The 13,556-nt window shown below is 38.4% G+C and overlaps 1 protein-coding gene across 1 annotated transcript in view; it reads left to right on the forward strand.

Moving 5' to 3' along the window:
• Positions 1–13,556, forward strand: part of LOC115216787 — a 77,388-nt gene that overhangs the window by 1,492 nt on the left and 62,340 nt on the right. Inside the window, exons 2-4 of the mRNA XM_029786358.2 lie at positions 5,699–5,813; positions 6,375–6,575; positions 10,443–10,661. Coding sequence (XP_029642218.1) covers positions 5,711–5,813; positions 6,375–6,575; positions 10,443–10,661 — 523 coding nt within the window. The 5' untranslated portion in view covers positions 5,699–5,710. The remainder of the gene's footprint in view (positions 1–5,698; positions 5,814–6,374; positions 6,576–10,442; positions 10,662–13,556) is intronic.

The following is a 13,556-nucleotide window of genomic DNA, read 5'->3' on the forward strand; positions in this document are numbered from 1 at the left end:
GGAGTGCTTCCACACAGTCTCCGTCAACTAAATTCATACACAAGGTATTGCTCGGCCCGGGGCTATAATAGAAGACACTTGCCCCAAGTACTGCGCAATGGGACTGAACCCGAGACCATGTGGTTCCGAAGCGAGCTTCCTAAACAAACATCCCTGCCTGCACTTATACGCATTTATCTATGCATGTATATATGTTTGTATGTACGTATATATTCATTTATATGTATTTATATTAAATGAATAAACATAAATTAAAGGGCACAGTGTAATATACAAGCCCATATACATGCACATGAGACACACATACTAAACACATGCACACACATACGCACAGTCACACAATTATACTGGCGTAAACGCATGCGCAGATAGAGATATATTCCACAGGAGGACAAGAGCAGACACATGGGACAGAGAGCCACTGGTGAGGTCGCAGAATGTGTGATGAAAGAATTTTGATAGATGTATAAACTAAAAATAACACGAATAAAAACTAAAGAGGAGATGAAATAAATTTCAACCGAAGTTGTTTGGCTGACGAGACCTCATAAAGCTGAAATTTGAAAGTTATCAATTGTTTTCACGAGTTTACTTTAAAGACACATCTATTTTATTCATTTGTCTAAAAGAAATTTTAGAGTCATCTCCCTTGCTTACTGCTTTCGCATTTTAAACATACCAAGGTGGTGTTTTGCACACCAGTTGCTTAGATATTCTCAAAGTGAGATTTTGCATATGTATATATATATTTATATATATATAGACGCCATGATAGATCGTTAGCCACTATACACATTTTTTTTTCTCTCCTTGTTTTTTCTGTGTCCCTTTCTGTTGAAAAGCGTAGGCTCGAAACGTAAAAGACTTTTTCTATTCCTGAGCGTTATACTAATACATCTGTTCGTTTTGTACACCACCTGTCTTTTGTTTTTTTTCGTAAACTCTTCCTATATATATATATATATATATATATATATATATATATGTATATATGTATGTATGTATGTATGTATACATATATATATATGAGATTTAATTGCAAACATAAATACTGTTTGGCATTTTTGTGTGACACACCCGTTCACTCACAGCTCTAATACATAAATTAATTGCTTCCAGTTTATGTAATAATTGTTAAAGCTACACGAGGGAAAGGATAGTTGATGTAATAATTACCAGTTCTTGATAGGTAATTTCTTTTATTGATCCCTAAATGATAAAAAACACAATTAGCCTCAGCGAAATTTGAATTCAGAATATAAAATAATATAAATTATTTTAGGGGCCCGAGAACCAGAATGGGTAAAAAATAAGACTCATTATTAGTTTTAAATTTTGACACAAGAGCAAACAATGTCAGAGGTGCAAAATGCTTCGCGGTATTTTGTCCGTCTTTATGTTCCGAGTTCAAATTCTGCCGAGGTCGATTTTGCCTTAATTTTAAACCAATATTTATGATTATTATTAACTATTCTGCCGAGCTGGCAGAATAGTTAGTAAGCTGGGGAAAATGCTTCACAGCGTTTCGTCTATTTTAACGTTCTCAGTTCAAATTTCACCGAGGTTGACTTTACCATTCATCCTTTCAGGATCGATAAATTAAGTACCAGTTGAACATTGGGGTCGATGTGATCGACTTTACCCCTCTGTGTCAAAATTCGAAGGAAATATTATTTTCTACTCTAGGCTCGACATTTCTGGAGAGGGGACCAGTCGATTAGATTGACCCCAGTACACAACTTGTACTTAATTTACCGACCCTGAAAAGAGGAAAGACAAAGTCGACCTCGGCGGAATTAGAACTTAGAACGTAAAGACAGACGAATCTCGAAGGAAATATTAAGAGTTATTTCAAATTTTGGTACAACGCAGCAATTTTAGGGGAAGGAGATAGCCGTTCACATCGGCCGCAGCACTTGAACGGTACTTTATTACCTAAACTTCGTAAGGAGAAAAAAGCTGACTTCAACAGCATTGGAACTCAAAACATAAAGAGTCAGAAGAAATGCCGTTAAGCATTTTGTTCGACGCAATGTCAGCAGTTTGAAGGGAGGAACGAACTGATTACAGCAACCCTGGTATTTAGCAGATGCTTAGTTTATGAACCCCACATCGACAGGAAATAAACTGAGAACGTTAAGTAGCAGATGAAATGCTGTTAATCATTTTGTCTGATTCGCTAACGATTCCGCCAGTTTGCCGCCTTCTCAGTATTATAAGTAATGATCGTTTCTACTATAGGCACAAAGCTTGACATTTTTTGGGAGGAGTTAGTCAATTATACCGACCCTAGTACATAACTGGTATTTATTTTATCGACTCCGAAGGATAGAAGGCAGAGTCGCCCTCAGTGGAATTTGAACTCGGAACATAAAGACGGACGAAATGCCGGTAAACATTTTGCCCGGCGTGCTAACGATTCTTGTTTCTTTACTACCTACAAGGGGCTAAACACAGAGGGGACAAACAAGGACTGACAAACGGATTAAGTCGATTACATCGACCCCAGTGCGTAACTGGTATTTAATTTATCGACCCCGAAAAGATGAAAGGCAAAGTCAACCTCGGCGGAATTTGAACACAGAACGTAACGGCAGACGAAATACCTATTTCTTTACTACCCACAAGGGGCTAAACACAGAGGGGACAAGCAAGGACAGACAAACGGATTAAGTCGATTACATCGACCACAGTGTTTCACTGGTACTTAATTTGTCGACCCAGAGAGATGAAAGGTAAAGTAGACCTCCACGGAATTTGAACTCTGAACGTAGCGGCGAGCGAAACACTGCTAAACATTTCGTCAAACGTGCTAATGATTCTGCCAGCTCGCCTCTTTATTATAGTTCATAATTATAAATGAAACGATCGTTCTTTAAAATTAATGTTTTCTGAAGAATAAATCGGTTTGGTTAAGGGGAAAATTAGAATTTTTTAATTGGCGCAATGAAAGCATTATTAATATTTGACTGGGATAACAAAGAAATAGAGACACCTGCGTTGGTTTGATTCATTCGATGTCGGCGTAGATGGTGGCGAAGCAGGAGGATAATTTTTTCATTTAGTTCGAAGTTCATCGACATCTTGTTTACCTGGCGATAAAACTGATTTTTTTTTTTTATCATACTGTAGATATACTAGTGATATAGGTCATCACTGAAAACTATGTAAATTATCAATCCCACTTTTTTATAAGTTAAATATGTAGTTAGCGCTTCTTTATAATTCAATTATCAATTAATCTAATTTACCGTTAATTATCATAAGGTAATTCAGTTATTACAGTATCGCATAAAAAGCAATGGAAAAGGCGACACTTCCGCTGTTAACGCTCCATAGACATAACTATTTGGAGTTTTCGTTCTTGCTTGGTCGAAAAGGATATTACCCACTCATCATATTTAGTTGTCACGCTGGTGAGACCCATATTGAAGTACGGGATTCAAGCCTCTTCTCCTTATCTACTCAAAGACACACAGCATCTCGAAAGAGTCCAGAAGCTGGCTACCCGCATGGTTCTTGGTCTCAAGCATTTGTCTTATGAAGAAAGGCTGAAGACGCTCGACCTTTATTCTCTAGAAAAACGACCACGCCGTGGTGATCTGTAACCTCTCGAAGGAGCTGGTCTTCACTCCTGCTCCAGAGAGTCGGCTGCGGGGTCACTCCGAAAAGCTCTATCTGCGACGATTTCATCTCAATCGAAGGAGAGGGGCTTTCTCCGTCCGGGTTGCGGGTCCGTGGAATAAGATGCCGGACGAGATAGTGAAGATGCCGACGACCGCTCGGTTCAAAGTCTCTCTTGACCAGAAATGGCCTGAACTCTTTGCATGAACACCCTCCCTGTACATAACTCCATGTCCCCGTACATGGCCTTGCTTTTTGCTTTTTGAGCCAAAAAAATTAATCTAACTAACTTAACTTAACTAGTTTGACTCTACTCATTTGCGATGTTGAAAACATTAAAAATAGTTAAATCTATAGTTTTATTACTTAAGTGATCAACGATCTCTTTACTTGTTTCAGTCATTTTGACTGTGGTCAGCTGGAGCATCGTCTTTAGTCGAGAAAATCGACCCCAGGACTTATTCTTTGTAAGCCTAGTACTTATTCTATCGGTCCCTTTTGCCGAACCGGTAAGTTACAGTGACGTAAACACACCAGCATCGGTTGTCATGCGATGTTGGGGGGGGGGACAAACACACAAACATATACACACACACACACACACATATATATATATATATATATATATATATATATATATATATATATATACGTACATATATACGACAGGCTTCTTTCAGTTTCCGTCTACCAAATCCACTCACAAGGCTTTGGTCAGATCGAGGCTATAGTAGAAGATACTTGCCCAAGGTGCCACGCAGTGGGACTGAACCCGGAACCATGTGGTTGGTAAGCAAGCTACTTGCCACACAGCCACTGTGTGTGTGCGTTTGCTGTTCACTGACAAAACTTCGTGCTGCATTACTTTTGCGAAGTTTTATCAGCGAACAAGTCGCGGTTTCAAAGCGAATAAGATATTTTGATACAAATGAAATTTTAATGTATTCCCGTACAAGATATCAAAAGTACATATTTGTATCCAGCTATTTTCGACTATACACTTTTATTCAAGGTCTGTTCACAGATGTGGTTCGAAGCGAACTGAGTGTATTTATGCGAGGCTAACATATTTTGCAAGGTTGCTATGGCTTTTGAGAGAAGAAAAAAGAAGGTGAGAGGGAGAAATAGAAACTTGATATAGATCTAAAAATTACTGCGTGGTTGACTTCATTCTGACCTTTAGTCTAAGTTCGAAATAAGATTTCTAGACCCTTAAATAGGTCATAGTGTATTTGTAGCTGGATTATGAGTTAGTTAGTTTTCGATGGTTTGTACAACAGATAGGTGCTAAATGAAATTTAATCAAAGCAAATTAAGTTCTATTAGATTAAATTATTTACATGTGGTATAAAAGCAAAACGTATTTACAGGGTGATCAGACGAAATGTAGACATATTTATTCAGATAATATCTCGATACAAAATGATATATCGAGTTTGAATATGCTCAAATAAAGCCCAGAAAATGCAGATTGAGATGTTATATTTAATTTTCAAATATATCCGCCCTTGGCGGAGACTACTCGCCGGAGTCTTGGAACAACTTGGGGGCAAGTTACACGAACAGTTCTGGGTTCAGTCCCACTGCGTGACACCTTGGGCAAGTGTCTTCTACTATAGTCTCGGGCCGACCAAAGCCTTGTGAGTGGATTTGGTAGACGGAAACTGAAAGAAGCCTGTCGTATATATGTGTGTGTGTGTGTGTGTGCGTGTATGTTTGTGTGTCTGTGTTTGTTCCCCTAGCATTGCTTGACAACCGATGCTGGTGTGTTTATGTCCCCGTCACTTAGCGGTTCGGCAAAAGAGACCGATAGAATAAGTACTGGGCTTACAAAGAATAAGTCCCGGGGTCGAGTTGCTCGATTAAAGGCGGTGCTCCAGCATGGCCGCAGTCAATTGACTGAAGCAAGTAAAAGAGTAAAAGAGTAAGTCGTTCAGCAAGAAATTGCAGAACGTTTTTATCGGACTACGAGAGACAACCATTATCATGCATGAACCGTGTAGTTCTGATTCCACGATTGTCAGAAGATGGTAACATGTAATTTAGCAAAATTTTTTAATATTTATTTTCGCAGTAACCAGTAACCATGGAGGGTTTTCAAAAATTCAGCGTCTTTCTGCTCTTCATTATAATGACAACGTTCACCAGAGTATTCTGTAAGCCTTGCACGAACGCAATTGGAAGCCTAGGTATGTTTATGCCACTGTATCGTTTCTTTGTCATCACTACTAAATGTAAACTTACACGAAAATATTTTTCTCTTTTGCAGAACCATTTTAACCAATTAGCTCTGTTTAAATAACATTACGCATAAAGTTTTGAGTGAAATTTATGTATATACACTATATTTGCTACATACAATGGTATTTTGATCAAAACCTGTTTTAAGTGCATATATTAATTCGATATTACGGCAAGTACAGTTCCACGTTTGTATATACATTGTAAATGATATTTGAAACTTATCGATTAAAATATTTGATCTGATCTTCCTATATCTTGTATGTCACATTTCTTGCCAGGAAATGTGGATGGCAGTGTATTTGGCAACTAGTTGAAGAAATTCTAGTTTGTATTATGTTAAGTCTCTCGGTTTAACACTATCATGTGGGTAACTTCTTTAGCATCAATAACCCTGGGTCAATCATACTTTTTCTCCTCTGAACAAATCCCAAATCCTAAATTTTAAATCAGTACGCTTTCGCGATTATCTTTTGAAGATTACAATATGCATTTTTCATTCATTTCAGCGAGTGTTATGCCAAAGCAAAGTGACCAATTTTATTTCCAGATGGAAATGACAGATGCGATAGCAAAAAATACTACGCAATCGCTGGAATATTATGATGGCAAAACAAATCAAGGCTTAATAGACTTGCAGGGTTCTGACAGAACCTTAGTTTACTACAATCTGGCAACTCATAAAGTTAGAACAGTCTTACCTAACAAAGGTGAGGTTTTACTTTATTCATATTTAACATATATCACAACTAATTATGAATGTTGCATTAGTAGTATTTCTTAATGTTCAGTAATTCTTAATATTTTGACTTAAACTTGCGTTATTTTCTTCTTGTATTTCATTTGTCTTCTCTCAGTTACTTTTATTCTTCTTACCGCTACTAAATGGCCTTCATTATTCTTAATCTTTATTTGTCCTCTATCAGTTTATATATATGTACTCTATCAATTTATATTTTCCCGTTTCTTCTCAATTAAAATCTGCTTCCTCGTTATTTCCTAACGCCTTTCTTCTCACATGCTTTAATTTCTCATATACGAATTCCTTTCTCTATGAATATCACTTTCCCTCTCATTCTCTCACATTTAATACCTCTGTAATTTCATCGCATTTTATCTCTAATTCTCCGCTATGTTGTAGAACTTCATTTTCCTTCTTTCCACCTCTCCTCTCTTACTCATATTGCTATTTCCTTTCTTGTATTTTTTCATTCCTTCCTTATATTTCGTAATTTGCTTGCACGGCTACTCTTTTCACTTACTACTTTCTTACTCCCTCCCTATATTACGCTCTATCAGTTATCTGCCTATGTATATATCTTTCTGATCAATTTCTCTTTACTATACTTTGCTTTCCTCCCTTTCACTTCTCTCAGCACAGCCACTGCTTTCTCTTTCCAGCGTAATAGACAGAGAAATAGCATTTTATGCTGCTTCTGCTATTACTACTACGACTACTACTACTACTACTACTACTACTACTACTACTACTACTACTACTACTACTACTACTACCACCACCACCACCACCACCACCACCACCACTACTACTACTACTACCACCACCACCACCACCACCACCACCACCACTACTACTACTACTACCACTACTACTACTACTACTACTACTACTACTACTACTACTACTACACTACTACTACTACTACTACTACTACTAAATGAGCCTTTCCTTTCTAAACAATATGTTTATTTGCTTACACTAGCTACATAAGAATTATATAGAGTTTGTGTTTATTTACCAAACTGGTAAATGAAGCAAAACCGAATAAGATGCCATATTAATGATACAATAACATTATATTTGAACATTCTCATCTACACTGACTTACTTCTAATCAAATATTTAAAATTTTCTGACTGTTAATAACATCATTTGTATAATTTGACTATAAACAACATTTCAGCCCTTTCCTTTTCCATTCGAATTTGACTGTCAACTTCCTCGACGTATGAGCAATTAAATAAGATTTCTAAATTCAATATATGACAATCAGATGATCAAAGAAAGAACTCATGAAGGAACTGATTGAAACGTAAAAAATAATAAAATTATCAGAATGTAATGTAAACATTCAACAATTTAAAAACAAGATGCATTTATCACAGGAAAGCGACACACAGTATTCTAGCGATCTAAAATTACTTTTACGTTTTATCATTCGAATGCGGCCAACTTTGTTTTCGATGGAATCGAATGACCCATTCCCTCAAAACTGCTGTCATTGTGCCTAAATTAGAAACATTTAATTAGCTCACATATTCATATGTTTCAGTGCAGACTGCGTGGTTAAGAAATTCGCTTTGCTGCAAGGTGGCTTCAGTTTCAGTATAACAGTGCATCAGTTTGGCCTAGAATCACTTCTGCTATAGCCCTGGCCCGACTAATGCCTTGTGAGTGAATTTGATACGCAATAACTGCACATGTGTACGTATATATATATATATATATATATATATAATATATATATATATATATATATATATATCACACATATAAATTGTAAACTTAATAAATGGAAAAACCTCAAAATCATTCGAATCATGCATGTATACATATCATCACAAGTCGATGGTGGGATTCATGCATGCTTGAAGAAGAATCTGAACAAACTGGGATTTTCAGAAAGGGAAACTGACCGGCTGATGCGTACATTACAAGTCCAATCTGTGACTGGAACAGTAAAAATATGCAAGACTTTTCTCAAGTTCTAAATGTGAATCTGTCTGTATTAACTACATCCCAAAGATGGAGCCTTGTATCTTTGATGGAAACCAGCTCCCTCGTCAGTGGTAAATTTATATATAAGAAACATTCATATGAATAAAATACAATAATATAGTCTCATAATAACCAATGTGCTAATTGGTTTCATACGAGAAGTTGAGAACCAACTCCGACAATCATCAGCAGTTGCTTAAAGGAATTGTATAGACTTTGGCGGCGAGAGTGCTCACATGCAATCAGATGAAGAAACAGCGACGGTATTTCAGTATCTGAAGGCGGCGAGCTGGCAGAAACGTTAGCACGCCGGCCGAAATGCGTAGCCGTATTTCGTCTGCCATTACGTTCTGAGTTCAAATTCTGCCTAGGTCGACTTTGCTTTTCATCCTTTCGGGGGTCGATTAAATAAGTACCAGTTATGCACTGGGGTCGATGTAATCGACTTAATCCGTTTGTCTGTCCTTGTTTGTCCCCTCTGTGTTTAGCCCCTTGGTGGGTAGTAAAGAAATAGGTATTTCAGTATCTTTGCGGGTCTCAAGGAACGCATTCCCATTGGCAAACACGAAATAGAAGGGAACCATCTTTCTATTGCAGCCTCTCCCGATCGACAAGGTGCAACTTTTTCTGAAAACTATCTATTCATAGCATTCTGTACGCTTTACTTAACGTGGATATACTATAGAAAGCCGCAAAACTGCAGTATTCATGTTGAGAAAGTTTTCAAGCGCGTGCGCACGCACGTACGCACGCACGCACGTACGCACGCACGCACGTACGCACGCACGCACGTACGCACGCACGCACGCACGCACGCACGCACGTACGCACGCACGCACGCACGCAATCACGCACGTATGCACGCACGCACGTACGCACGCACGCACGCACGTACGCACGCACGCACGCACGTACGCACGCACGCACGTACGCACGCACGCATGTACGCACGCACGTACGCACGCACGCACACACGCGCGCGCGTATGTGTATGCATATGTATATGCGTATGCATGCATATACGTATATGTATGTGTTTATGTGACCAAATGCATAATATATACATAAATGTATACATGCATGCACACATATATATATGTGCGTGTGTGTGCAAATGTGTGTATGCGTGTGTGTATATGTGTGTATGTGTTATTTTCGTCTCTCACTTCTTGATTACTGGTACCGGTATTTTGTTTATGTCCCTGTAGTTTGATGGTTTGGCTAACAAAGAGACCGATAGTAAATGTAAAAGGCGCAGGAGTGGCTGTGTGGTAAGTAGCTTGCTAACCAACCACATGGTTCCGGGTTCAGGACCACTGCGTGGCATCTTGGGCAAATGTCTTCTGTTATAGCCTCGGGCCGACCAAAACCTTGTGAGTGGATTTGGTAGACGGAAACTGAAAGAAGCCTGTCGTAATATATATGTATGTGTGTGTCTGTGTTTGTCCCCCCCCCGCCCAACATCGCTTGACAACCGATGCTGGTGTGTTTACGCCCCCGTCACTTAGCGGTTCGGCAAAAGAGACCGATAGAATGAGTACTGGGCTTACAAAGAATAAGTCCCGGGGTCGATTTGCTCGACTAAAGGCGGTGCTCCAGCATGGCCGCAGTCAAATGACTGAAACAAGTAAAAGAGTAAAAGAGTAAAGAGTATCAAACCTAAAAACAGTTCTGGGATAGATTTAATCGATTAAACCTTGTAAAGTGTTATTCTAGCATGACCGCAGTTCAGTGATCGAACCAAGTATATGATTGATTGAATAAAAAGAAATAATAATGCTTTAAATTATTTATAATTTATATGATTGTCAAACTTTATCCGCTGCTTTTATTACAGGAAAATGTACCGTGTCAGACATATCGCAAAGCATATATAATCCAAGACCTAGGCTCAATTCCCGTTCCATTTCTGGAGTAGCTGCTTTATTCTTCAAATCACAAGATCTAGAAGAACGATGTTTAGGCATAGCAAGAGTTCGAGGCATCTGGTGTTATCACTGGAAGTTGACAATGAAAGATGAAAGTACCTCTTTTGAAATGGACTGGTATTTCTCAGGTAAGTTAGCGTTCTGTTGAAGACATTTTGTCTGTTAGATTGATATAATAACTATTGAAGATTTGAATTGCAGGTGTAGCATGGCCAAATGACCGAGGACTTCGTTAAGAGCAGAAGTTCTCAAACTTTTTAAGCCATTGCCCCCCCCCTACCTCATGGTCACTTAATATCCCCAGTGCCCCACCCTTATTTTTATGCATAAATATTTTATATTCTACTAATTTATATATACTATAAATCATTTGATATTTAATATAATATTATATAATTTGTATACAATACTATAATAATATAATAAATTCATAGAGTCCCCCAATCTACTGCCAAAAAAAAAACCTTCATTATGTTTTCTTACTCGATAAAATAATGCACAAATTTATAACGTATATTGAAGTCAGAAGTGCAGTGGCAGGAGTGCTTTTAAAGGTTGTAGTAATATGAGAAGGCTTTGGACTTAACGAAGTGTCCTTGTTAGGCGTGAAATTAAATCATCGACTCGCTTGAACAACCACATAATAATTTTATTTGTCTTAAATTATATATACCAACGACAAACATTGTAAGTGTAGCAAATATGGCTAAGTGTGTCAAAGAAAGGCATTTCTGTGTAAGCAGAGAGTATATGATGATCTGTGTTGAAATATAAGATGAAACTTACAGTGAATTAATTGAATATTTCACAGAGAAGAAATAATTATTTTCTTCAGGAATGTGAGAGAGAAAGGTGTTCAAAAGCATTTGGCTGTTGGATGTAAGTTTCCGAGAACTTCTGATGGTTAGACATTATTCGCCCTTCATTTGCAGTTCTTCTCTCTTCGAGGTACAGCAGAAACAGGTCTTGTTGCCTCTCTGTTTCGCAAAAGAACCTCTAGCGGCAACGTTCAACAATGTGCTGCACATATGCACAGCGATACTGTTCCGGTAAACGGAGCTTTCCACTTCGTAAATGCAAACAATATGTGAAGAATGGTAGTTGACTCGGTTTGGTACATCACCGTATTATCCCGTGACAAGTCGATAAGTCATTAAGAAAAAAGGGAAGCAGCATTGTAATACAAAAATTGAAAAATAAAGAACAAAATATGCAAACATACTGAGAGCAATTGTCAGAAGTATGCTGCCCGGAAAAGTAGTTTCTGTAGATTTAGTGTGTAGACTTCTAAAAACCTACACACAACTGTACATGAAATAGAAATCACAAATGAGTGGTTGAAGGTACAGGTCTTGATTATTAGTAGTGTAGCACTGTTAATGGTACAAGAGTCTCCCATAAAAAGAAAAGGAATACGTGCAAAAAGGGAATGTATAGAAAAGGCAATGTTATAAGTCCTGTACGAAAGGAATTCCGCACCAATAACAAGTTTGTTCGTATAAATGTCACGAAGTTCGTGCATTGAAAAAGTGTATGTTGCTACGGTGTTCATAGCAAAAGAAAAGAGATGAAAGACTAAAGCCATAATAGTATACCATTAAAACAGCCCATCCGGGTAAGTTTTTAGGGGGGTGGTGGTTCAATGAGAAGGATGAGCTTGTTGAATTGAAAGTGGCTTCTCAACCTCAGGCTGAATTGTGCTCTGTAATTTGGAGCTTGCACCGCTACTTCGTAAGAAGGCGAGTGACTGCATTGAATCCTTTCTCAACCAAATAAGATGTTGGAAACGCAATGAAAAACGATTTGACTTTCTTCCAAAGCTCCGGATAGCGGTTACGGACAGCCTTTTGAAGCCAAAATTCTTGATAGCACTTGCGGAATTTAGGCTTCAGTTCAATATCATTTTGAAGAGTTATCAGCTCCTCTTCTAACTCTCCACTTTCTTCTTCACCGATGTCAATGAAAAGGGGTTGACTATCTAGTCAGGAACTCGACGCTTCATATCTTCGTGCAGTTCAGTGAGGTGAGAGCAAAAGACAAACAGATCCTCGTCTGCAAGTTTTCCGTCCTTTCCGAAACCAGACAAGCAAGGAAACTGGAAAAAAACTCCCTGCGTCCAAGATTGCTCTTATACATAAGTTTCGGTTGAAATGTTGAAATGGTTGACTTAACTTGGATGAGATTAACACCATTTACTTGCATGTGCTTATTCACTTTGTTGCATTTATTGAATAAGTCAGACAAGTGTGCAATATCTTTTTTTATACCTTAAAGCCTCACACTAAGTTATGGGACGGTAGTATCAAAGGACTCCGTTATTGAATCAAACAAGACCTAAAAACGATTCAGACAATTTCCTGGTGATATCCACCTCACCTCTGTGTGGGGCAGCAAGTTTTGAAAGTCTTCGTCGTTTTGAAAGCAAAGCTGTTGAAACAGGTGAGAGATCAGAGCATGAGATTTGTTTTTATTCACGGCAGTCATGACCGTGTTTAGGGAATCATGAAGACGACCACTGAGGTTTCGTGCAACAAGATGTTGTCGGTGAATCACGCAGTGCATCTTGAAGACAAGTAGACTGGTTTTGAGATAACTGATCAAGTCGCGATGACAGCCAGTCATCGATGGTGAATCATCAGTTGCACAGGCAGTAAAGCTCTTGACCACATTGAAAATGGATTCATCTTGGTATTAGTTTCTGGCAAAGAGCAGCTCTTGGCATAAACTTTCCTCTTTCACAAAACGAACACATATGCGAGGAGGAGGAGGAGGTTATCATTACCTGGCAAAGTAGACTTGTCCAACTGCAAGCTGAATTTGGTTTTCTTCAGAATTGTGTAGAGTTGGTCTTCGACGTTTTCTGCTATTTCATCAACCCTCTTCTGGACAGAGCTAGCTGTTACTCTTTGATAATTAGCTCTGGTGCCTTGTGTAGCACCGTCTTCAGGACTTCTTTTACAGCTGGCAAGATTAGCTGTTCCCCTAATGTGTGAGGTTTGCCCGACATCGCAATGAGAAATGGT

Source organism: Octopus sinensis, linkage group LG10 (assembly GCF_006345805.1).
Source record: "Octopus sinensis linkage group LG10, ASM634580v1, whole genome shotgun sequence".
NCBI classification, from domain to species: Eukaryota; Metazoa; Mollusca; class Cephalopoda; order Octopoda; family Octopodidae; genus Octopus; species Octopus sinensis.